Below are 24,473 nucleotides of genomic sequence, written 5' to 3' on the forward strand. Positions count from 1 at the left end.
TTAAATTATAAATGTATCAATTCACCTATAAACTGTGTCCTGTTTATGACATGATAACTTTATAATATAATAACATATTTAAATAATCTGTTCTAATTCGTTTATGACTAAAAAAAACTCGTTAGTAATTTAAAAAAACTTGTTTATAATCCAAAAAATTAGTTTATAATTGGGATAACTTATATCACCTCATTTATTATTTATATAGTTATCCCACTAATCCCAGCTGATTGCATATCATATCTTTGGTCTGCTGCCCTCTTCTAGGAGATTCTGTCCTCAGGAGAAGAGATAAAGGATTCGCAGAGATTGTCGGTAGAAGCGACTGCTCTTCACGAAGGATTGGAGGGAATTGGAGCTTTCCAAGTTGGGAGGCACCACTCCCTTTGGATTTCCAATGATTCTCAGGTGGTCGTCTTGGAGAAAGATTCAAATTTCGACTGCTCTATTATACCGTAAATCTCATTCTTACCTTGTATCAAGTTTGGTACGAGTACGAGCAAAAACACCTTAGCTCACTCTTTAACCACTTTTTATCCAAAAATAAGATAAAAATAAATACAGATGCCAAAATATCATAAATGTGCAGCCAATGTGGATTTTGTGAGCCATTCTATGAACGACAAAACAAGAGATCAGCGCAGAAAATAGACCAACCATCATTCATCAACATTAATACAATGATTTAATCATTCTTTTACTCCATTCTATAAAGGTTGGATTGTATCATCAAGTATGTTATTACACTGATAATAGAGTAACATAAATACTTCCATGCATATTATTTATACCAAAAGTTCTCTCGATGAATTCAGATGTCCTTAGTATGATTAACATTGTTTACTGCAAGCACTAGGGCACCTTCTGTATAATACTCTGTTAATCGCAAACCCTTTGGTTGTTTGCACTTTGCACCATCTTACATGCTCGGCTTGATACTAAGGCGGGTGGCGAGCTTCTGACCAAGAGACCTGTCACACTGCACATTGCACACAAGAAAAGATATCTATCAGAAACTAAAATCGCACAAAAAGAAAAAAAAAAATTTGTGGGCCAAGTATTCCATCTAAAAGCGATATTAATTGGTAAACTTTTGAATCCATACGGAACACGTCAATGTAAAACAAACAGCAGCCCCTAAAGTCTGTACCTTTTCAAGTTCAAATCAACTGAATGAAAACATCTGTTTTTACAGGCATTCACGAATATTATAGAAAAGAAAATTAATTCATAGAAAATTCTTAAAACATTTTAATCTATCCCTCTGCCGTTTCTTCTAAAACTCTGGTGTGTACCAGATTTCTCTCTCATTCTAGCTTTGTGCAAAATAGACATAAGATATATAGTTATTGAAATTGCATGGCTAACCTGAGACCAGTAAGATATCCAAATGCTCCTGATTTCATGAGTGACCCTAGGGTCAGACAATGCCTCAACCCATCTTTGGATGAATCTATCTTGCCTGGAAAAGAGATTAAAAGAACTTTATGAAATATATACCTATGTGCACATTATATAACATTTAAGAGCAACGATTACAGACCTGGCAGGGTCAAATGAGCGGTATCTTTCTCCAGGCTGCTTAAAGTTATTCTCCTTTGCAATTACACACTGCAATGTACAGCCATGAAAAGTAAATTTATTAGCATATGTAGAAAACAAGTCATTAACAAAGTCATCTTACAATCATCCCTTAGAACTTCATTGGTTGTACGGAGATTTAAAATAAAATGAATTTTCCTGTATATACAATAACAAACATATTTTTTAGATTAAAAAAATTATTTTAGTTTGGAGGTGCTTTGGACACAAACTTAAAATCATGTTCTAAATGAATTTAAAATACACATATATAATCATTGTCTCATACAAAAGGCTCATAGATTTGTCTCTATTGCAACTCACCTTCTCACGCTGTCCAATCAGAACACGTGATGGTATGGGGAACCTCTCTGCATGACGAGCAGGATCATATCTTGAAGGGAAATAATTCACCTGAAAAAACAACCCATCACATGAATGTAAGGTTTTAACTAGTTAAGCAAAAGTCATCTCAGCATTAGAAAAGAGCAGAACCATGTACCTCCTCATCCCTGTGCATGAAATTCATAAACCCCTCATGGTGGTTGTTGTGATGAGCACACTTGGGAGCATTTGGTGGAAGCATCAGATAATTTGGGCCTAGACGGTGCCTCTGGGTATCAGCATAAGAGAAAACCCTGGTCTGGAGCAGCTTATCATCTGAGTAATGGATACCAGGCACCACAATAGCAGGACAGAAAGCCAGCTGTTCATTCTCAGCAAAGAAGTTGTCAATGTTCTTGTTCAAAACCAGGCGCCCAACAGGCTGGAGAGGCAAGATGTCTTCCGGCCATGTCTTGGTGACATCAAGTGGATCAAAGTCAAATCTATCTTCATGATCAGGATCAATGGTCTGAATGTAAAGCTTCCATTCTGGGTAATTTCCAGCAGCAATGGAATCATAAAGATCCTTTGTGGCATGGCTATGGTTAGTACCTCCAACAATGACGGCCTCATCATCTAGCAATGATTTCACTCCGCAAGTTGGTCGCCAATGGAACTTAACATAATGAGCTTTTCCTTCCTTGCTGATGAGTGTATAAGTGTTGACACCAGAACCATCCATGTGCCTGTAGTCCGCTGGAATACCAACATCATCAAAGAGAAAAGTGAACATGTGCAAGCTCTCTGGGTGGTGTGAGAAGAAGTCAACAATCCTCCAGTTCTCCTGAATGTGGGATTTTGGGTTTGGTTTGAGAGCATGGACCATGTCAGGAAACTTCATCCCATCCCGGACAAAGAACACAGGGAAGTTATTTCCAACAAGATCAAAATTACCCTGAGAACATGCACAAGGATATTTGTTATTATTGACTATCTTCATTCAGTTTTAAGACCAAATGGCATAAAACTATCCAAGCCAATGTGATGGCATTCAAAGATTGCATCTCCAAGAAAAGTTTGACAAACTGAGTAAGTTGAGAGCCTATGCAAACAGGCAAGAGCTTTTACCTCTCTAGTGTAAAACTTCACAGCAAAACCTCTTGGATCTCTCAAGGTTTCAGGACTTCCACGCTCATGAATAACAGTTGAAAATCTAACAATGACGGGGGTTTGAACCCCTGGAGCACGAAGAAAGTCGGCACAAGTGAGGTGTGAGACATCATGAGTGACCTCAAAGAAGCCCTTGGCACTAGCTCCCCTGGCATGAACAACACGTTCTGGAATGCGCTCTCTATCAAACTGAGCAAGCTTTTCAATGAGATGGTAATCCTCGAGAAGAATAGGCCCTTTTCAATGAAAACAGTCGTCATTAAACTTAAAATATCAATTGAAGAATTGAACCCACAATAATTTCTAAATTAAAGTCCAGCAATGAAGCACTGCAGTTTCAAAAAGAAAAGGATAGCGTCTACAAACTCAGTACCCTACCAGACTCGAGTAGGAATATTATTCAAATAATTCTTAGCCATAGAAGGAATCATGTTATTGGAAATCTCAAGACATTTATGCAATATAAAATAGAACATCGCACGCACACTATGCACAGTTCACAGACAATCTAAACAAATCAGGTCACCTATATCATTATCATAACATAATGTAATTTAATAAACATGCAACATCACATGATCATAGCCTATATATGAATACGAGATTTTAATTGCAAAATATTATTTATGACCAAAGGAATGACATATGTCAGATTGACGATACCCAACCAATTAGAACAATAAGAACATGATCCACAGAAAATGATACAAGAAAATCCATTTCCAATGATGATTAAGCATCTTGTTTACGTGTCATGAAAAATAGTAATAAACAAGAGTAAAAGAAAACAATGTTGTAACAAAGCTTGACTTATGGAAAGCATGACTGAAACATTACAAAATCTTGTAAAGCAAGATGAGTTGACAATTCAGATGCATGGAAGGTAAACACTCAAACAGCATACACGAAATAATCATCATAGTAAAAGATTAAAAAAAATTAGCTCTCCAACAGACTCCATGACTTCAACTTATATTCATACATTAAGAAGCTCCTGCCTCCAATCCATTTATGACATCAAAGTTCCATGTTTAAAAATAGAAAATTTTCAAATCAGACCACATATTTTTCTTTAAAGATTTTGTAATTAGACCCCTTATTTTTTCTTGTAACTTCCATGACATCCTGAGTTAAATAAACTCAACTATTTTCAAATGGAAAAGTATTAGAAATTCTCCAAGCGTAAATAGTTATTTAGTTAGTAGAGTTACATAAACTATAAATCTAAAATTAACGGTAGTAATTCAAAAATAACAGTAGGGTGTTATGTAAAAATTACTGGGAAAAAAAGGAGTCTAGTTTCAAAATCCTTAATAGGATGTTAATTAGAAAATAGTGAAAATGTTAAGCATGATTCGAAAATTTCCATACCTGCGACAAATAAAAGAAGAAAACCTAATTGTTTCATAGAAGAATAAACATACGGCCTATATTACCTCGGGAACCAACAGTGTATGAGGAATTATTGTTCCAAACTGGGGCACCAGAATTTGTGGTCCAGAAAGGGGAACTGTAGGCACTCGAAGGGCGATGCTGCAGGCAAATCAAAATCCAATTAGAGAGTACATTAAATAACAGAAATCGCATAAGCATAAACCCACCTCAGGTTGGGCATGATAACTAATAAGACAAGCAAAACAGGTAAAGAAAACAAAGTGGGCCAAAATCTCCCAAAGGCGGACCTTGACATGGACAGACAGAAAGCAAGATTACCAATAGCCAAACACAGATTAAGACAGGAAAAAAAAGATAAAACCTAGTAAAATAACTAAAAGCAAGACGAAATTATCAAAATCAAAGAGAGACCTAAGATCATCAAAGCAAGCAAGGCTTACATTTCCTTTGGGATCAACATGAAAATCCTAACAAGAAACCGAGACTTTTACTCAGATACCAAAGGAACACAACAATTGGATGGAATAACCGACGAAAGTTTTACTCGGATTTCGAAAGAACCCAACGACTGACTAGATTAGAGAAGTGAGAGAAACAAAAACCATCACTCAACCCACATACCTAAGATTGCTAGAAACCAAAACAAAAGGCCAACTAAAAAGTAATTTGTTTACTAATCAACAGGACCTGGTACCTTGTATGGATCCATGGCAGCGAAATCACCGACGAGGGCAATGAGATGCTCTTCCTCGGAGATAAGAACGGGGAAAACCTCACGCAACTACGTCCGCGAGATTTCTCGACCCGGAGGGGCATTTATAAGAGAGAGATTGAAGAGAGGCTCGGGCCAGTTGTATCGACCTGGGCCCCACGATGGTTTGGTGGTACGTGTCACTCGATCAGCGGGTCTATGGCTTGTTCTCATCCATTCGCTCCTCTTGTCCATCTTTAACACTACTACCGTCTCGCTCCACTCGTGAGATATCCCGTACGAGATAAAGCGAATTCGGTTCAAATTAAATCGAGATAATGGTAAAAGACTGTGTATGTATCTCTGAGCCCCATACTCTTTTGTTTATATAACAATATAATTTATATATGTTTGATTTGATTAAGATGAGCAGATCTAATTTCTTATCTAATATATGGCTCTTTTCTTTATCATCTACTCCTACAATATAGGATCTTAGTCCGTTAAGATGAAAAGACTTAATGCATAATTTTCAAGTAATAATTACATTAATACCTTCTGTTTTCTATAGTACACTCTCTTATTTTTATTTTCTTTGATACATATTAATCCTCAAAACTATGAAAAATCTCTAACCCTCTTATTTTATTCTTAACATGACACTTATAAATAATATTTTTTATAGTTAAATACGATTAAAAAAAGAGATTAAAAGTATACGTAAAATAGATTAAAAAAATAGTGTAATTATCCTTACGTAGCAAGAGACTATTATCTTGCCATGTCGACAGCCTTCGTACTATGAGATTTAATTATAACCAACTTGATCAAACAACTTGTCTGACTTATAACAACACTTTATTTAAAAAAAATAAAATTATATTCTATTACGTAAACGGTGGGTCTCGGGAATCGAGAAGGCATCGAAGATGTTCACACGGGATCCAGCACCATCGCGGCGCATCTCGCGCATCATTCGTTCCTATCGCGATAAAAATCTGGGAATGATCCCAAGGAATACAGGAACTACGTTCACAAATATTTAATATAAATTAGGCTGGCTTATCCCCTGTTCATTTTTTATGAAGGCCAGGCATTGATAGCTCCTTATCCCTTTGGGCTTTTCTATAACAGAACCCATAGCCACTGGTCTCCGGATGACGTGGATGTATACTTTAAAATCCACGTCGGGCCTTTTGTTCGGTATGTGTGCTCGACTTAGATGGATGTGGAACTGCAGCACTTCGGGGTAGTTGTGGGTCCAAAATATAGAAGACATGGTAGTGTGGACGCCATGACTCAAGAGGAGGAGATACTTGCACTGGCGGAGAAGCTGGGCCACAGAGGAGCTTCTCCAAGGAATACCACCGACGAGCAATGAAAAATACTTAGAGAGAATAAAAGGACGAATAATTTTTTAGAATGATTATATCTTGACCTTCTTAATTATCATTTTATATATTTTTTACCCTGTTAAATAAATATATCTTTTAAACTATTTAAATATATCACTAAGTTTTCTCCCTTCACATTTTATTACAAATTTCGATAAATACCATAAACTTAAAGACCTTACTAACCTAATAGCTAGACAAAATTATTTCTCTCTTCTTTAGTAGCATTGCTTGTCTAATATCAAATTCTAAATTAATATCCCTAACCAATTTAAAATAACTTTTAATAAAATATAGCAAACTAGTCAAAAATATTTATCTAGCGAAGAGAGTTTAGTGATACTATTAAATAATTCTAAGAGATATATATGCCCAATTTTTTCTTTTAAATGATACGAAATGACAGTACGAGGGGTCCTTCACCTAAAAATTCTGGCCGGTGGCTCCAATATATCCCAAGAGCCAAGTAACAGAGGTCACTCATAACATCCCCCAAAGGAATATTTATTTCCTTTTGGATTCGCATCCACTTTCAACAGTCTTACCAACTGAACAAAAATATAAGCAAGATACAAGCAGTTGCTCAAAGCTACTGAGACCACAGATTAATACTCGATGCCAAATAGATATTTGCCAGGTAAAGAATGGACAATGGAAGAAACAACTTTATCACAGTAACCCCAGTCTTCCAAAGATAGAAGATTTTGACATAGCAGAGGAATTTGTACCAGAATACTGCGACATCGAATTTGCAAGTTCCAGGTTGTTATAACTATAAGTGGGTAGGGGATCGGTGAATTGGGTTATAAGTCAATTAAAAAACCCACACTGCAACCCTTGCAAGTTCTCCAGTCCCGTCCAGATATTGGCCCATCTTTCATGTCTAGGGGACAAATTATAAATGTATCTACTGTAATCTATATGGTAATACAACTCTCCCTCAAACACCAATTTGACTAAATTTATTATAACAGTAACTGGAGATAATGCACTCGCACGCTGAGTAAGGATCACATGAGAGAGAACAAAAGGTGGTGCATACAGGCAATAAGATAAAAAGATTTTAATATGTTTATGTACAACAATCATAGTACGGATACATCATCCCAACTAAAAGACATAACAAAACCTCCAATGCAAGTTTAGACTCTTCCACCAATATCTCTATTTATTTCATTTTGAAAACAGAAGCTGAATCTGTGTTTTGGCATCTTCACAGCAATAAGGTGAAACTGGCTGGCCTTACAAGAGTGAACCATGAAGGCTGACATGAAATATGAAGACATAATTGGTGAATAGTTACTGACCAAGATTCCCTAGAAGCCGCTCAACTGCAGCATGAACATTACCAGCAGTAGCACTCAATGCTCGGATATTCTCCTGAGTGTCAAAGAAACCCATTTCCTGAAGCTGAGCTAGTTGAGTTGCATAAAGTTCTTCTGGTGGCACTGAACAATAGATATGAGCTCATCAATTGAACAGTTTGCCAAATAATTAACTGAAAATCAAGAAAAGGAAAATCAGAGGAATTTAAAATCGGCACCATTAGATGTATTAGGAATGCCAAGACCTCCAGCCCCAAATCCACTGAACATGTTCATTAAAAGTTCCAGTCTAGAACTGCTTGGAATACCTACATACATACATGTATAACACAATGTGACTGCTGAATACAACTAGACTAAGAAGAAAACAGCAGGACAATGCAGAGAATATCCCAAAAATCATAAAGCAAATAACAGTTACCTGTGCCACCTCCTGCCTGGTTCTGTTCCCTGAAAGAATAGTGCCTATGAGGTTTACCGAAGAAAAAAAAGGGAATGACTACAAATAAATAGCAACAAGAAAAGTTGAGATCCTCGGTAATCACATGAATAAAGGAATAAAAACAGGATAGGACAAATTTATACCAAAGCATGGTAAATGTATATAGGATTATAGACATGCTATGACTTTTTTTAAAACCCTTTCTGCGGATTTAAGATTTTGCCACCATGTTTCCGTCTAACATGAGAAAAACTGAAGTTGACACCAATAAACTAAAGAGGAATCTAATATAAGTGTAGTAGGTGTGTGATTACTTACTGGCTTGGCTGTTGTCGTCCAATCTGTGACAAAAATGACTGTTGAAAGGATAGTAATTCCTGCAGGAAAATTCTGTTACTTATTGTCCAAAAATGCCCAAGTCATGTTATTCTATGAAATTCACAAATACCTGCAAGGTCTCAGGAGAAGTAAGCTGGCGAAGGAATTCTGGATTCTGGAACATCTCTCTTAATTGAGTATTGGATTCCAGAATGCTCCGTGTACCAGGATTGAAGCTAAGCATCTAGCACAACCAACAAACTTTAAGTAAGAAAACTCGTGCTAGGTTTGCAAAACATAAAACAATACAACTATACCTGGTTCATAGTCTGTGGGTCAGAAAAGAAGTTCTGCATCATCTGCAATAATGCTGGATTTTGCATAGCCTCAGTTACAAGGGATGAATCTTGTGTACTGCCAACCATCCTTTCCAAGTCTGGTAAACCAAGTCCTCCCAACCCACCAGGTGCAGTAGCTCTAGTGCCACTTGCAGGGGTTGATCTAGTGTTCCCCAACTGGGAGTCTCCAGCTGTCCAATTAACTTCTCAGTAACTATGCAGAAAATGTATAAACAAAAACACAGAACACACAAATAAACATGGAGCAAATGAAACTTACAATTTGTGCTCCAAGGATTGGGAAGTGGGTTAGCATTTGGAGCAGGAGATCCTGTGGTAGATTCTGAACCAGTAGCTGGCAAGTTTGCTGATGGATCATTGGTTCGGGTTGTACCCCGGTTTCCCAAGAGAGCTGCAAATGGGTTTGAACCTGCATCACGTTCCCCAGCCATCGTTGTCGCATTCAAGAAAGGCTCCTGAACAGTCTCATACATGCGTCTAAGCATGTTGAATCCTTCTGGAGAAGATTCAATGTTGCTCATAGCCCTGTCTGTGTTCCGCATCATCTCTCTCATGAGTTCAGGATTTCTTGCTGCTTCCAGAGTTTGACGAAGAATGGCTGGATCATTAAGGATGTGAGCAAGATCAGGATTGCGGTCAATGATCTCACGCATTTGGGGATTGTTCATTATTATAGTACGCATTAGATCAGGGTTACTCATAAGGCTTTGCATCGCAGGCATGTTCATAATATCCCTCATCATGTTGGGGTTCTGAGTTAGCTGTTGCTGCACTTGATCAAACCCAGGAAGTCCAGTACCAAAAAGACCTGAAGCCCCATTACCAGCCAACCCATTAACACCAAGACCTGGAAAGAGTGAGCCACCTAGACCAGCTTCTGAACTGCTATTTGTAGTTCTTGAAGCTCCGAGTACTGGGTTGGTTGTAGCTGCTGCAGCTGATGTAGTTAATGGGGCAGCACCACGAACTAAGTGAATGGTGTGATCTGACTCCACACCTGTAAAGAAAGTAAACGATCAATCAACAAAATGAAGGTTAAACTAGCACCAATATGAGATGTCTGCTGCCAACAGAAATTCTATTGGGTTCCAAATTGCAGATCAACCTCAGGCAGACCACAAAGCTAGAGAACTCATTAATTCAGCAGAATGTTCCACCAAATGCTCAAAAGTCCACTGTAGATATTCAGAGATACCAAAACAAGGAGTTCCATAGTTTCAAAAGGGTCATGAAAATTAATGATCCAAGAAGGGAAGATGAGGAAGGGTCAATTTTAATATACATTTTGTCATCCTGACAAGAACAGACCAGCCAAAGGAGTAAGGAAATTTGCAAATAACCAAACTAGATAAAATCAGTAAACCACTAAACTGCTTAACCAAGTTTCTTAAAGTGGTCACGGCAAAAAATGATTCTATCCAAATTGGTACCCAGTAAAGTATGTTTAACCTTTTTCTTGTAAAAAAACCAACTAAGCTAATTTTAATCATAACATTCTTCCACTTTGATTGAAGAACCTCTGACATTTATGAAGCGGAAGGAAAACAACAAAAGACAATTTTATCCAAAATAGCGGAACCAAAAACTGATCAAAGGAGCTTATCAATTGATTAAACAATAAAAAAATAAACTTTGACAAGACTAAGGTGATTTATAATTTATAAAGAAAAGAGATAAAATATACTAAAATATACAGGGAAAGATGTTTGTGCAATGGGCATTATATAGATTATTCCAATGAGAGTTCTAAGATATATCCAGTTAAACATTCCAACTGAAAGTAAGTATCTATGACAGCATTGTTTCAGATATCATCCAACTCTTCCACAAATGTTGCTTTCAGATAATTAAACCAATAGAGAAAGCTAAGCATTCACCAAATTTCGCTCTACATCATCAAGGCAGTCGTAGCAAAATGTCACCAAAAGCAAAATTAGTAGTTAACCTTGACGATAATGAAGTGCCGATTAACTGAGATGTTGTCCAACACTAATTTTCTAGAATTCTAGAGTCTAGTTTGAGAACTACCTAAGCACGATAAAATAATAAGAATATATCAGGTAGAGTCGTAAGAGTACGAGATCTAAAACTTCAACTTCTCAAAATTCTCGAATTGAGCTAATTGAAAAGAAAAGAGAACTTATAGCATACCACATCCTACAGAGCAACGAGCGACGCGAAAGGTAATTTATAGGCAGAATTGTTATCAGATTAGGGCAAATCAACAAGAAACAACAACGATCAAATCCAAATTTAACCCAGACTACGGCAGATTAAAAAACAAATGGGGCATACCATAGCTAGCGAGGGTCTGTTCATCCTTTAAGATCCGACCCTTATAGATCAGACGCTGCTGCTCTACCGGCACATCACAGCTCCCGGCGACGACGGCCTTGAAAGCCCCAACAGTAGCCTCGAGATCCGTCTGCACCGAGAACTTGGAGCCGTTCGACGACCGGATGTGGACAGTGGCAGAGGGACGGCCACCTACGTCGCCGGAATCGCCCTCGCCACCCATGTCGCCGAACCCTAACCCTAGGCCGAGGCGAATCGAATATGGATGTTATACGACTCGGGAGGAGGGGAGGAAGAGACGAGTTGTGCGAAGCTTCGAGAACGCCGACTAATTAAAGCCCCCCGAGGAAGGGATTCGCGAGGTGCGAAACGAGGCAAGGGATCCAAACTGGCTTTACAAAATGAGGGGAAAACGAATCAGAATTTACTGTTCCTCTGGATTTAGGTGGCGCCGTGTAGTAGAGGTCCTGCACGTGCAATCCATGTGAAGCTCGGTACTACCGACGGTGGTTCAATTGAGCCCATTTGGTTTTCTCATATTGGGCTTTAGTCGTGCATAAGGCCCAGTTAGTTTAATTAGGGCCGTGAATCAGTGTATGCCTATAAAATGGCACTCGCCTGGGAGCGCAGTGGCACCGGTCGAGCTAATCGCAGGATGACCTCCCCGCTCTAATGGCATTGTCCGGGCGAGGGGATTCCTTTCTCCTTCCTTCCTTCGTCTCTCGTATCCGGGTTTTGATCTTCGAACTCCAGGTTTCTCCCTCTGTGCTCTATGTTTCTCGTTAGTTTTGATCCTCGTATGTTTATCTCTTTGTGGCATTTCGTCGAATAGCTCGGTGATGTATTAGACGTCTTTCTTTTTTTCGTCTTTCTCTCAGAGGTGGAGCCATACATCGGCGAGAGGATTCGACAGCACTGCTGTTGAAGATTCCGATCCTCGTTCTCTGGTGCGAAAAGGTAAAGCTTCTTCCTTTTCGTGGAGTTCTTGATCAAGCATAGGCTCACATATAAGCTTTACTTTGGATATGAACATGTTGGTGTGCTGGTTTGGGATTAATCTGTAGCCCTTATATCTCATTTGAATTAAACGTACACGTCACATTCACATTTGTTATGTCAAAAAGGAAGCATATTGCAACGTCTTATGCACTTGGAGAAATGCCAGGTTTCTATGCAAAGTTTATATCTGAAACTAGCCATAACTGTTGAACCAAAGATAGAATCGCGTTATTCTCTACACGTAGCCCTTATTCTTATTCAGTCTATTGGTCGACTTTTTATGAATAGTTCAATGAAAAAAAGGTACTTTATTATTATACTTGATGTAAAAAAAATAAGGTACCATAGCTGCAGCATAAGTGAATGGAGAAGAACAGGAAGAGAGCTGCTTGTAATGTTAACTTATTACTTGAGCTTCTGACAACAACTCAAGATTAAATATTTTGGCCAGTACTGCTAAATTAGCTGCTTGTAATCTTAACTTACTACTTCGAGCTTCTGGCAACAGCTCAAGATTCATATATTTTGGCCAGTACTGCTAAATTAATTGCTTTAACATTATGATGCTAGGTCCATTTGATCCTTCATGTTGGAAGACGGTGGACTCAAGGACTGTCGGTATTAGCAGGTCAACGATATCTTCTCCTACATGGACAGTTCTGAAAGTCCTTAAAAGAAAAGGTGCATAGTAGTTTCTGTAGAGATTCTCTCCGTACCACCTTTTTTCTAGGACTGCTTTTCAAATGTTATTTCTGATAAATATTTTAGCACAACTGGTTAAAGCTACCAAAATATATCAAAGAGTCTGCCATCAATTTTGAATCATCATAATATAATGTATGCACTGCTGGCATGGTTGATAAGGGTTGTAGCTTTGTTGATAGATACTCTGTGCAGGATTTGAAGCCTATCTTGTTGGTGGGTGTGTGAGGGATTTGCTCTTGAAGAGAATACCAAAAGACTTTGATGTGGTTACGACCGCCAGTCTTAAACAGGTTTTGTAAAATTTCTGGTGTATTTGGAGATTTATTTGGATATCATCATGCTCAGTCTTCCTTACTAATATGATATTATTTCTGATGCAGATTAAGAAACAGTTTCACCGTTGTATAATTGTAGGGCGTCGTTTCCCAATATGCCAGGTTCACGTTCTAGGCTCCATAGTTGAGGTTTGTTTAAGGTTCCAACTTATGCCCTTGTGGTCATATTCTTTTTGCTTTTTTCAATTCTGATGCCAAATCCTGATTCAGTTGCCAGTTGCAATTTCAGGTATCAAGTTTTAGCACCAAGAATGAGTACACTGAAGAAAGGCAACAGTTAGTTTGTCCTGAAGTATCACATAGTTGCGACAAGAAAGACATTCTTCGCTGGAAAAATTGCATGGGACGGGATTTTACTATTAATGGGTAATTTCTTTGATGTACATTCACTAATAATGGAAAAGTTGGTTACATGCTTAGCTGTTTAGTCGTGGGCCCCTTTAAATCTATTATTGCTAGGACTTCACTTGATTTGTTCTGATGTTAGTAATTTTTTGTATAACAGGTTGTTCTTTGACCCATTTGACTGTACCATTTACGATTATGTTAACGGAATAAGTGACATAAGGACATCTAAGGTAAGTTCTCATTTATTAGTGAGCTTATTCTAGCCGAATGTCTGCACTTTGCATTAATTCAAAGATATTTCGTCAACAGTGCATTCTATGTTTGTTTTTGGAATCAAGCAGGTGTCTACTGTAATTCCAGCTCATTTATCATTCAAGGAGGATTGTGGTAGGTATTTGTCTTATTAATTCCAGATCTTCTCATTTATTTTCGTAATACTTCGAAATTGGAGATAATATAAAAAAATGCAATCACAGCTAGAATTTTGCGTGGCTTGAGAATTGTTGCTCGCCTTGGTTTTCGATTTTCTAAGGAGACTGCAACTGCTATTCAAGATCTTTCGTCATCCATAATATATCTTGACAAGGTACTTGAAAGAGAATATATATGACCTTGAAGTCAATTTCAATTATATCTATTTTTTTCTCAATTATATACACTAATGCAATATTCCTCTTTTACTTTTCTAACAGCTATCTTTTTTATAACCTGTTGTTTATTCCACTGAGACACAACATCTTTATGCCATCTTTTCTATCGTTTATCCTTTTCTTCTCTGTTGCTTAGTCAAGGCTGCTGATGGAATTGAACTTCATGCTGGCATATGGAGCAGCTGTGTCCTCTATTTATTTACTTCAAAAATATCGACTTCTTCCGATATTTCTCCCTTTTCATGTGAGTGGTAATGCTACTTGTGCTTATTTTAAAATAATATTTCAGGACTTCTCGCTAAATTGTTATAAATTGTTCTTCCATAATCTGATTTGTACATTAGGCAGCATATCTGGCTGATCAGACCAAAGATGAGTCAAATGGAAGGTCTAATATGCTCATGGTGAGTAGCTGTTTTGTGATAAGATATCCATCATTTCTTGGACATTTTTCTAATGGCTTCTTGAGTTGCTCTTCCTATAGATTGCATTGTTGTATAGCCCATAGCAATCCCATAGTTTTTTGTCTCATGGGATGCATGATAACTTGAAAATCTATGATCAGCTTTTCAGTGATTTGCTCTTTTGGTCAAGAATTAACTGAGAAACTTAATAATCTATTAATCTATTTGACTGAATAAGCGTCTTCTACTTTGTCATTTTTGTAGTGGTCTGATTTGTGATATAAACATTATTGAAATAAAAATGTATCCCATAAATTTACTTGCATATTCATTTTGGCTTTGATTCTATGCTGCTTCCTATTAGATGTGACCAGTATTTATATAAAAGCTCTTTACGAGTATAATTTGTGCTTCTACAGAGGCTATTTTCCAGTGTTGATAAATTACTTGCTGCTGACCGTCCATGTGACTGCGCTTTGTGGTAAGAAACCTATATGCAAATATTATCGCCTTCATTTTGGTCACTCGTAACAAAAGGTTACATTGACTTGCATGTTTATGTTAGAAGACTATAAGTTACATTGACTTGCATGTTCATGTTAGAAGACTATGTCTACAACATGCCTCTTTTGCTTCTCACCATAACAGAAAGCTATGCAACTTGCATTTAAACTTTAGTGTTTGTGTTCTAATTCTTTGAAGGACCATTTTTTGAATACTCAAGGTGGAGATACATCTCTCTTGTCGAACTAGCTCTCTATTATCTGCATTACATCTCTCTTTATTAAGTTTTTACCGACACTGAAAGTGTCAACTTTAGTTTAATTTTTGCAAATGAGGAAAGACGTTGGTAGATAAACTGCTGCTGATTCTCTAATTGATCAACTAATGTTAACCTTTTTGTAAATATAGCTTTGTTTCATAGAAGGCACTAAGAATTGATCCATCTGTTCTATAGTATGTCTTTTTGGCTTCTTGTTCTGTACATGAGGATCCGATCAGGATTCAGGAGACAAAAGTGTTGGTTCTTCAATTTATATTTATGTCTCTAGAATTATCTGCATTTTCGAAATTCTGTAATGCCACAGATTTAAACTCTTATTGTAGTTCTATTCTTTATATGCATAATTTATTCAGAAGATCTACTCTGATATTGAAAATAGTAGCTGTCGTAATTTGTTTACTTGAAACTTATCTGATTGTCATTTTGGCCATTTGATGCTCATATAATACGTCTGTTCGATTTAGTTGGTTACTCATGGACTTCGTCTGTTTACTGGCCCTGTTTATTTCGTGATTTATATTTGTCCTTTCGTTTGCTTTGTACATCAACAACAGGCTAGGATTGTTGGCATTTCATCTGGCACTTGTTGATCACCCTCAAGATTCTCTGGTGGTTTGGGCTTTCTCCTCAATTCTGTACTACGGGACATGGACTACAGCAATACAGTTCATTAGAGAAAATGCCAAGAATTCAGTTCAATTTGTTCCTGAAACTATTGTGCCTTCTGGAACTAAATCAGATGAGCTACTCATGGAAGAAGTATCACATCTAGCATCGTTGGTTAAATCTTCTGTATATGCTTTGACCAGCTTAGACACTCTTCATCGATTTTTGGCTAGATATCAAGAGCCTTCTTCGTGTTTAGGACTGGTATGTATATACAAGTGTCTGTTCTTCTTATCTTTTTCTAGCCTGGGCACTATGGCTTGTTATTTCATTATGTTGCTGAATTTTGGTCAGACTCTTGTTGATGCTTTACTTATTCTCTTTCTTTTTGCTTTTTTCTCCCCTCAGTTGAGGAATTGATGGATATTTACTTGGCAGTTGCTGAGAGCAGTTTCTGAAAATTTTGATTTCAGGTGTTTGTATCAGAGAAGATGGGGAAGAATGTGTCCAAACTTTTTGATGTCCTGGACACTGACATAGCATCTTATCAGAAGAAAAGAGAGAGATATGACATTAACTACAATCTACTCAAGAAGGGGGATCCTGATGAAACCAGATTTGCTATTGGAAAAATCATCATGGATGCAATGAATGATGAGCTAAGTTATAGGCAGACTCAGAGTGTCACTCTAAAGCAGACTAGTCATCCTCCACTTTCTTCATTATTCAAATAGTTTAATATAGGGAAATTGCCATGGAAGCAGTTGGTGTGCTGACATTCACAGATGATTCATTGTAGGTTTCTCTGGCTGGTCCAAATATGTCTGAACTTTGATTCTCTGAGAAGAAAGACATCCATGCAAGGTCATCAAGGGGTCTTTGCATCCACTTTTAGCATCATAGCATCAGATATAAACTGTAATGAGTAACAGAGTAAGCATTCTTCTTGTTGTATACTACATCCCTGTAGTCAACTTCTATTATGCTGTACCTCATGTTGTAATTTTGAGCTCCATTTTTGTTAAATTTAGTACTGGAGCATGTATGATTAGGATAATTGTGTTGAGTTAAAGATGACATGCCTATCAAAATTCTTCAGAGTTTCTTGATTAATACATGCAGTTTAATTTATTCTTTAAGTGACAGAAATAAATATAACTCGTCTGTAAAAGAGCTAAACATTTTTTAAACTGGAGATTCGTATAGGAGGGAAGTAATCTCGCTGCTTCAAACTCATGTCAAAACAGTATGCAGCGTGATGTTTTACCATCACTATGAATGAGTGTCTTTGAAGTTAAATTGCAATAGTATACAATCCTTTATTCAAATTTTGAACTGTTACTCTGCAGATGCCTATATGCCTGCATAATTAAAGAGAAAAAGCTTTTTAACATCTATGTCTAGTGCTATTCTCTGTCGTGATTTTGAAACTTACTTCTCTTAATCAAATGTGGAACAAGTGGTCCCTCTCTAACTCACTTGATCTATTGCATGTTCAAGAAAGAGAGAGAGAAAGAGAGAGAGAAAGAAGGTTGTTGTTATGTGGACCTGTTCGCACTTAAGTCTTTCATCCCTTCTTTGTTTATGTTTTGATTATTCAACTCATCTCTTCCTGCTGTGGCACCCTTCTCGAGGTGAGACCATTTTTTTTAATACCATTTCATCAGGCCAGGAGGACTCATGCTATAGACGTCTAAGTATATAGATGTTGCAAAGAAATGCAATTTATATAAATTACGTCATGATTGCTTGACGTATCTATCACCTGCAACTGCATTTATATTCAGTGGCTGCTTGAGGTAATATATATATATATATATATATATATATATATATATATATTCTATCGTGGATGATTAGCTCAATTAATAGAAACAAATGAGATGTGATTAAAGTATAAGGTCAAGCTTGATTAAATTTAAAACAAATCTTTGTTCAAGCCGTACTTGACTTGATTGGCATCCAGCTTGATAACGCCAAGTATTGAGACAAGATTGGTATTATATCCATGTCTCGAGCAAATCAAATTGCCAGCCATGGCTGCCTTATAATTTGAAAGAAGAAAAGGAGAAGAAGAAATATTTGGATAATATTGCCACAAATTAATCAATGAGTTATTGCATTCATTACCTATCTGCAGTCGTCTTCGCCCCTCATGGGGAAAGTTCCTCCAGAAGAGGAAATATCGCGTAGGACTTCATTTATTTAGTTAATTAATTTAACTCTCCTCACGTCTTCTACGTTAAAGCCGTCCAAATCAAACCAAGAATCTCTCTGTGCCATGCCAATGCTCAAATTCCAGACTAAGTGCCAGTTTCATGTCTAGTATTAAACGGTGGGACCCACCAACAACAGTTTTGGCTTCTAGTCTAATTCTTTGGTTCTTTATGCGAGTATTTCGAAGCACCCCGACACGCTCAAATCAACCGGCCCCATTGCTGTCAGAACGGATCGAAACCTTGGGGTTAAGGCCCTTAACCGGGACCGGCGAATCGGAGCCGTCCGATGAGGGAAAGGGAATGACGTGACCGACACGCGTCGAGCGAAAAGTCGCGACCTCTCAAGGAAAACGAATTAAAGAGAGAACTGGAGACCGGAAACTAAGAACTAAATATTACACCCACCGACGAGGAGAAGGATTCAAAGGAAGCGAGAGACGTACGGAGACTCAAAATTTTGAAAGCACATGGGGGAGGTGACCGTTGAGACCACGCGAACCAAACCCTACTGCTCCCTTTTCCAGCTTAGATCCAACGGCTCGTAATCACTAGCCGTTGGTTTTAAATTTGGGGAAACAAACGCATCTAAGGACATTTATCCGTTCTTTACGTCCTCCCTTTCCTGCTACGAATAGACTTGAAAAAAAAATTAATCTCTCTTTTTTCTCGGAGCGCTTAATTTCCTCTCTCTCTCCCAAATCCCAAAGAAGAGAGAAGAGAGAGAGAGAAAGAGAGAGAGAGAGAGAGAGAGAGAGAGAGAGAGAGAGAGAGAGAGAGAGAGAGAGAGATAAAAGGTGGGTAATAAATTCCCATCGAAGGATCACTCGATGGGGTTCTGACCTCTTCAGCTCACCTCTCCTCTCGTTTGGAAAAGAATTTTGGACGATCTTGGGATCTCGAGGGGGGAGGAGGATTGAATTGGAGCGAGACGGTGAAGGTTGTGATCGATTTTCTCGTCTGGGTCTTTCTTGGATCTTGGATTTTGAGTTCCTTTCTTGTGGGGTTATATATCATCACAGGTCTTTTCAAATATGTGTGTTTGAATTGTGTGTTATTTTGTGGAAGGTACTTAGAAATGGATAGAGTTGATGAGAACAATCGAGTTATGGCAAAAAACACCAGTTTCAGAGGTAATCTTTGTTGTTTCTCTTGTTTGATCACTCCAAGAATTTGATCTTGGTGTGTGATACCTCGTCTAATATATCTTAACTCTCTTACAGCGGAGATGGGGAATCGCAGAGCTTTGAGGGATATAAGGAATTTGGCAGGCGTTCCTCCCTATCCTTGTGCGGTGAATAAGAGACCATTAACCGAGTAATCTATTTGATCTTCTAATTTTATCTGTAAAACGAATAAGAACTTGTGTATCATAAGATAGTTCCTACTCCTAATTCTTGGATCTTTATTCATTTCCAGAAAGACTAGTATTGATGAGCATAAACCAGCCATAACCCGCCGCCCTATGACAAGGTTCGGAGAAACAATTTTTGTTGTTCCTATTTCTTGTTAGGTTCTGTCTGGTTAAAGTATTTGCTGATGAATTGGTTTTAGGAAATTTGCTGCTTCCTTAGCAAGCAAACCACAATCTTGTCATCAGGTAATTCCTCAAACATAGATTGCAAAAATTAAAAAAATATATCATCTATTTTGCTTTCGGAGAACATTTTGATGTTGGTACAATATTTTGGCATAGGAAACTAATTTGAAGAATGAGCAATCGGAGCTCGGCCGGAGTAGGAAACCACCTATTCCATCTGTTTCGAGTTCATGCAGTTTGAGTAGTTCTACTGCCATTGTTATGGATGATGATTTACCATTGCCTATGGTTGAGGAAATTGAAGAAATGGTAGGTGTTAGGCTATTATTTTCCACTCTCTTTTGTAAAATTTTGTGTCTTGCCAGGGTTTTCAGTTTCTGAATTGATTATATACTTCATGGATGCATCGCTTCACTTGTATTTTATACTATAGGATCACTCTGAGTTCAAGGAGGTTGAAATGGAGGATGTTATTATGGAGTCTACTCTGGATATTGACAGATCTGATTCTAATAATCCACTTGCAGTTGTTGACTATGTTGAAGAGATATACAGATTTTACAGACAAACTGAGGTGGATTTTCCAATCTTGATTCTACCATTACTTTTTTCTTCAGTCTATCTTAATTACTCTGATCAATTTGTTCCAGATATTCCTTTAAACACAATAAATTTGTGTAATTAGTCTGATTGGCTTTTCATAAACAGCAATAAAGAACAGGCAAAACTGGGGTAAAAAGTCATCTCCCTTGTTTATTATTTCCCAATAGACTTCAACTATGCTAGGTTCTTTGAGAAAGAGATGGATGGGGACCCAAATTCAAATAAAATTAAGGAGAAGAAAGAAGGGTAATAGAATAATAAACATCTTGGGTCCAGTAAAGACCATTCCACAGTTCCACTGCAAAAGATAGGTAAGAAAAGCACTTTATAAATTGTCCAACACTAGATATTAAGAGTTTGTACCTAGAAAACTATGGTGTCTCTCCTGTCCATATGTAAAAGGATAATATAATTTAATTAAAAGGAATAATATTATCTAAATTAAGTCACTAGAAATGTCAGATAAATCAAAGTGGTAGATAAATTTGTCATCACTTATAAAATCGTCTGCTCAGATTCCCCATTTTCTGGTCATCCTCTTGTATGATTTTGCTTTTACGAAACTCAACTAGGATCTCCAACAACTTATGGGCATAAAGAGACACAAAAAGAGTTCCTGTATGTACCTGAAATAGACCCCAGGACAAAGATATTTTATCTTTGTTGTATTTGAATTCATAGGAATCATTCAAAAAGATTCCTTTGACCCGAGCACTTATATATATATATAAAGAAGATATATGAACAACTTATACTTGATAAGAAAGCAGAAGAACTGTTTCTGATCTGCTTGATTGACAAAAAGCCTAACTATGCAATTTACGTTCATTAGCAAGGTGATCGGAGTCGAGTTAAAGTAATTGACCATATGCAGGTTACTGGTTGTGTCCACCCTGACTACATGTCCAACCAGTTTGATATCAATGAAAAGATGCGAGCTATTCTCATTGACTGGCTCATAGAGGTATTTGCTAACAACTGTTCATATTCCAAAAGCAAAAATTTCTTCTTTTCTCATCATTCGATTCAAAAACTTATGGATGAGAAATTCCTGTGTTTCTTCCGCAGGTGCATTATAAATTTGAGCTAATGGATGAGACTCTATTTCTCACTGTGAATATCATAGACAGATTCTTAGCAAAGCAGACGGTTGTAAGGAAGAAGCTCCAGTTGGTGGGAATTACAGCCATGCTTCTCGCTTGCAAGTATGAGGAAGTATCTGTCCCAGTTGTTGAGGATCTTATCCTAATTTCCGACAGAGCTTACACAAGACAAGAAGTTCTTGAAATGGTAATGACTATGAAAGAAGTGCATTGTCTTTTTTCCACATTGCCATAAGCTTGACGACTAACTTCACTGCTTTGTTATTCTGGCTCATTACTGTTAATCAGTAAGTAATATATGCTCTCTAAACTCCTGTTGCTGGATGAGTAGGACAGGTAGAAAATAATATGAAGCCACCACCAATGAATATTAACCATGGATTTATGACAAATTATCTTGTGGTCTATGTCATCTACTTTACCTGATTTACTTGAGCAGGAAAGATTGATCGTCAACACCTTGCAATTCAACATGTCTGTGCCGACTCCTTATGTTTTTATGAGAAGGTTTCTTAAGGCGGCTCAGTCCGATAGACAGGTATACAACACTCTGGTTAAAGGTTGTTGGTGGAAGAAATTAAATTTTCTATGAAACAGCAATTTCATATGTATCTCTTGTTTATGATATGAGAATAGATGGAGCTCCTTTCATTTTTCATCATCGAGCTTTGTCTGGTTGAGTACCAAATGCTTAAGTTCTATCCTTCACTGCTCGCTGCTGCTGCAATCTACACTGCTCAGTGTTCTCTCAAAGGTTTCAAGAGTTGGACTAAGACTAGTGAGCTATATACTAGCTATTCAGAGGAGCAGCTTCTGTTGAGTTCTTTATGATCTTTATGCCCATTAGTACTTCAAACTGTAACAACTTTGAAACTCATAATCTCTTTTGTTCCCTTTCTTGGCTCTTCTCTCTTTTGTAGTGAGTGCTCTCGTTTGATGGTAGATTTCCACCAGAAGGCTGGAACTGGCAAGCTCACTGGGGTGCACAGGAAATATAGTACCTTCAAGTATGGATGTGCAGCGAAATCTCAACCAGCTCTCTTTGTACTGGAAGCAACAACACTCTAGCACTACCTCGGGTTAACCAAATACATTTTACTGGAAGCAACAACAACACCCTAACTCAAGGAGTACATATGAGATGGTTCCACAATCATTGGTTGCAACAGAAGTTGCAGAAGTTGTGATCAGTGAGTGCTTTGGTGTGTCTTCTTTTTTTTCTCTCTCTCTTTATCTGATATTATGCTTCTCTGATCTTAACTTTGATATTATACCAGTTGATTAACTTTGTTTTGGAAGTGGCATAATTGGTTTATTTGGATTATAATGTTGAGGTTTTTGTAAAGAAACCATTGCCCCAAGTGTGCAAATAATAATTTAAAGGGAAATTTGCATTTGCATTTGCCTTGTCATCTGTTTGTATTCTGCATTTTTAATACTTACAAATCGAGCCCTCTATTTTATCAAGTAATGTTAAAAAACACTTCAATGTTAACTTAGCTACATAAAAGAATTATCAAACTTCTCTCATTCGATCAAAAACACCATACCCAACCCAAAATACTCTTACCAAAATATTTTACCCAAGATGGAGTAGATGGAGTTCCTTTTTTACTTTTGAGATTGAGATTAAGGTGGGGGGAGAAGATGAAACTCATTCTAACCTAGAAGAAAAAAGAAATGAGAACTTATTTAAAAAAATTCTGCACATATTTAATAAAAAAACTTGATTTATATATTATAAATATGTGAAAAGTCAGGGTCTGTTAATTCCAGATATTTGAACTTCAGGATGGAATATTTATCAAGGAAGACATGTAAGTTTTCTTTTTATTGTTTATTTTATATAAGGAAGATTTGGAGAACATTTGTTAGAAAAGATGATTTCATCTATAAGATTTTGCTAACATATTAGTTCTTTGTTCACTCATGGAATAAGAATAATTGTTTATGGAATCTGAATTCTCGATAGAATAGAAAATAGGGATAAGCTTATGCTTGATTGAAAAGATTAAGTCTACTTATTCTAGTATACTAATCTATAAATTCTTTCTCTTCTTATTCCATACATTTTAAACAAATCAATTTAATATTAATTTGCAATTATTACTCTGCCCCTTGATTAGATAATACCTATTTATTAGTCCCATCCTCATACAGTTAGATTCTCTTTCTTCGCTCAAAAAGCAGCCATGAGTGAACAATCCCTCTTCTCCGATAAAGATTTGAGTAGCACTCTTTGCATACAGTCACATCTCTCCAAACAAACAAGTGGATTATTCTTTCCGATCAATCGAGCATACGACGAGCAAAGCATCAGAGGTTGACAGACTCCCACACTCGTCTTTTATACTATCCACTAATATTATTCTATTCCAGCAACAGATCTGCTATCGCAACCTCCCAGCAACAATGTAATATTCGTTTCCGATATGAGCTCATCATCTAAATCGTGTTTATTCTTTCCCCTCTATTTTTCATGTACGAGAGCTTCATTTTTATGAGATACGTATGCAAACAATTTTTTCTAGTTCTGCATATTGCTAGGATAGATGCCTACAAAAGTCATCCAACAAGGGCATTCTAAAGGTCAATAGAATGCTGAAGTTCTTGGAGAAATATTCGACAAACCACGAGAACGAAGAATTAGTCAACAGTTAGCTAAAGATCTGGTGTCTTTATGATTTGTCAGTGATGGAAACAATAATGGCTCTTGATTTAAGTGTGCTCATGTTTTAAACAATCAATATCTACTATCTGGGTAGTGGTTTGGGTTGAAGAACGGAAACATTGATGGCCTAGAACAACAGCTAATTAGGATAGCAGGGGAAAAGATTATGTTTGTAAACATATTTAGAAGGACCTATTTGGTGGAACAGATTTCAT

General features: G+C 37.2%; 4 protein-coding genes across 8 annotated transcripts; 2 read left to right on the top strand and 2 right to left on the bottom strand.

Annotated features, from left to right (window-relative positions):
• Window positions 1–672: 672 nt before the first annotated feature.
• LOC140762490 (catalase isozyme C) lies at window positions 673–5,324 on the bottom strand. The gene is made up of 8 exons (XM_073100335.1): window positions 5,165–5,324; window positions 4,512–4,608; window positions 3,034–3,311; window positions 2,084–2,860; window positions 1,906–1,995; window positions 1,544–1,611; window positions 1,369–1,462; window positions 673–979 (listed from the first exon to the last, which is right to left on the bottom strand). Exons 1-8 carry the CDS (start codon window positions 5,177–5,179, stop codon window positions 920–922), a joined length of 1,479 nt encoding a protein of 492 aa, XP_072956436.1. The 5' UTR covers window positions 5,180–5,324; the 3' UTR covers window positions 673–919.
• Window positions 5,325–7,576: 2,252 nt separating this feature from the next.
• On the bottom strand, window positions 7,577–11,703 carry LOC140763355 (ubiquitin domain-containing protein DSK2b-like). 3 transcript variants are annotated; one of them, XM_073101510.1, is made up of 8 exons: window positions 11,295–11,703; window positions 9,259–9,996; window positions 8,958–9,169; window positions 8,771–8,884; window positions 8,641–8,699; window positions 8,302–8,330; window positions 8,099–8,188; window positions 7,577–8,003 (listed from the first exon to the last, which is right to left on the bottom strand). In XM_073101510.1, exons 1-8 carry the CDS (start codon window positions 11,515–11,517, stop codon window positions 7,855–7,857), a joined length of 1,614 nt encoding a protein of 537 aa, XP_072957611.1. In that variant the 5' UTR covers window positions 11,518–11,703; the 3' UTR covers window positions 7,577–7,854. The 3 variants fall into 3 exon arrangements, with proteins under 3 accessions (XP_072957611.1, XP_072957609.1, XP_072957612.1); XM_073101508.1 differs by having other exon boundaries at window positions 8,302–8,345; XM_073101511.1 differs by lacking the exons at window positions 7,577–8,003; window positions 8,099–8,188 and having other exon boundaries at window positions 8,311–8,379.
• A 215-nt stretch (window positions 11,704–11,918) lies between these two features.
• Window positions 11,919–17,256, top strand: LOC140762793 (uncharacterized). 2 transcript variants are annotated; one of them, XM_073100746.1, is made up of 14 exons: window positions 11,919–12,047; window positions 12,173–12,251; window positions 12,864–12,974; window positions 13,191–13,288; window positions 13,379–13,473; window positions 13,544–13,699; window positions 13,839–13,911; window positions 14,023–14,068; window positions 14,158–14,267; window positions 14,468–14,575; window positions 14,676–14,735; window positions 15,155–15,216; window positions 16,074–16,389; window positions 16,599–17,256. In XM_073100746.1, the coding sequence occupies exons 1-14, from the start codon at window positions 11,967–11,969 to the stop codon at window positions 16,857–16,859; spliced, it is 1,656 nt and encodes a 551-aa protein (XP_072956847.1). In that variant the 5' UTR covers window positions 11,919–11,966; the 3' UTR covers window positions 16,860–17,256. The 2 variants fall into 2 exon arrangements, with proteins under 2 accessions (XP_072956847.1, XP_072956848.1); XM_073100747.1 differs by having other exon boundaries at window positions 13,379–13,462; window positions 13,563–13,699; window positions 16,599–17,254.
• Window positions 17,257–18,987: 1,731 nt separating this feature from the next.
• On the top strand, window positions 18,988–22,987 carry LOC140763079 (cyclin-B2-1-like). 2 transcript variants are annotated; one of them, XM_073101119.1, is made up of 12 exons: window positions 18,988–19,281; window positions 19,418–19,474; window positions 19,565–19,658; window positions 19,761–19,814; window positions 19,896–19,941; window positions 20,038–20,190; window positions 20,315–20,455; window positions 21,359–21,448; window positions 21,553–21,774; window positions 22,027–22,125; window positions 22,224–22,402; window positions 22,508–22,987. In XM_073101119.1, the coding sequence occupies exons 2-12, from the start codon at window positions 19,420–19,422 to the stop codon at window positions 22,653–22,655; spliced, it is 1,281 nt and encodes a 426-aa protein (XP_072957220.1). In that variant the 5' UTR covers window positions 18,988–19,281; window positions 19,418–19,419; the 3' UTR covers window positions 22,656–22,987. The 2 variants fall into 2 exon arrangements, with proteins under 2 accessions (XP_072957220.1, XP_072957219.1); XM_073101118.1 differs by having other exon boundaries at window positions 18,989–19,281; window positions 19,410–19,474.
• The last annotated feature ends 1,486 nt before the right edge of the window (window positions 22,988–24,473 follow it).

Source organism: Typha angustifolia, chromosome 7, assembly GCF_048772165.1.
Source record: "Typha angustifolia cultivar Huaian chromosome 7, ASM4877216v1, whole genome shotgun sequence".
Taxonomy (NCBI): Eukaryota; Viridiplantae; Streptophyta; class Magnoliopsida; order Poales; family Typhaceae; genus Typha; species Typha angustifolia.

Bases quoted from the DNA above. Each gene is read 5' to 3' on its own strand.
- LOC140762490 (XM_073100335.1), bottom strand. The intron at 2,861-3,033 runs GTAAAAGCTCTT...GCATGTTCTCAG, and splicing joins TGAAGTTTTACACTAGAGAG to GGTAATTTTGATCTTGTTGG. The intron at 1,463-1,543 runs GTCTGTAATCGT...TCTCTTTTCCAG, and splicing joins CGCTCATTTGACCCTGCCAG to GCAAGATAGATTCATCCAAA.
- LOC140763355 (XM_073101508.1), bottom strand. From the start codon at position 11,517: ATGGGTGGCGAGGGCGATTCCGGCGACGTAGGTGGCCGTCCCTCTGCC. The intron at 9,997-11,294 runs GTATGCCCCATT...CTTTCTTTACAG, and splicing joins ACAGACCCTCGCTAGCTATG to GTGTGGAGTCAGATCACACC. The intron at 8,346-8,640 runs GTAAGTAATCAC...TAAACCTCATAG, and splicing joins GGACGACAACAGCCAAGCCA to GCACTATTCTTTCAGGGAAC.
- LOC140762793 (XM_073100746.1), top strand. From the start codon at position 11,967: ATGGCATTGTCCGGGCGAGGGGATTCCTTTCTCCTTCCTTCCTTCGTC. The intron at 14,736-15,154 runs GTGAGTAGCTGT...GTGCTTCTACAG, and splicing joins GAAGGTCTAATATGCTCATG to AGGCTATTTTCCAGTGTTGA. The intron at 16,390-16,598 runs GTATGTATATAC...TTTTGATTTCAG, and splicing joins CTTCTTCGTGTTTAGGACTG to GTGTTTGTATCAGAGAAGAT.
- LOC140763079 (XM_073101119.1), top strand. From the start codon at position 19,420: ATGGATAGAGTTGATGAGAACAATCGAGTTATGGCAAAAAACACCAGT. The intron at 19,659-19,760 runs GTAATCTATTTG...ATTCATTTCCAG, and splicing joins AATAAGAGACCATTAACCGA to AAAGACTAGTATTGATGAGC. The intron at 22,403-22,507 runs GTTGAGTTCTTT...TCTCTTTTGTAG, and splicing joins TATTCAGAGGAGCAGCTTCT to TGAGTGCTCTCGTTTGATGG.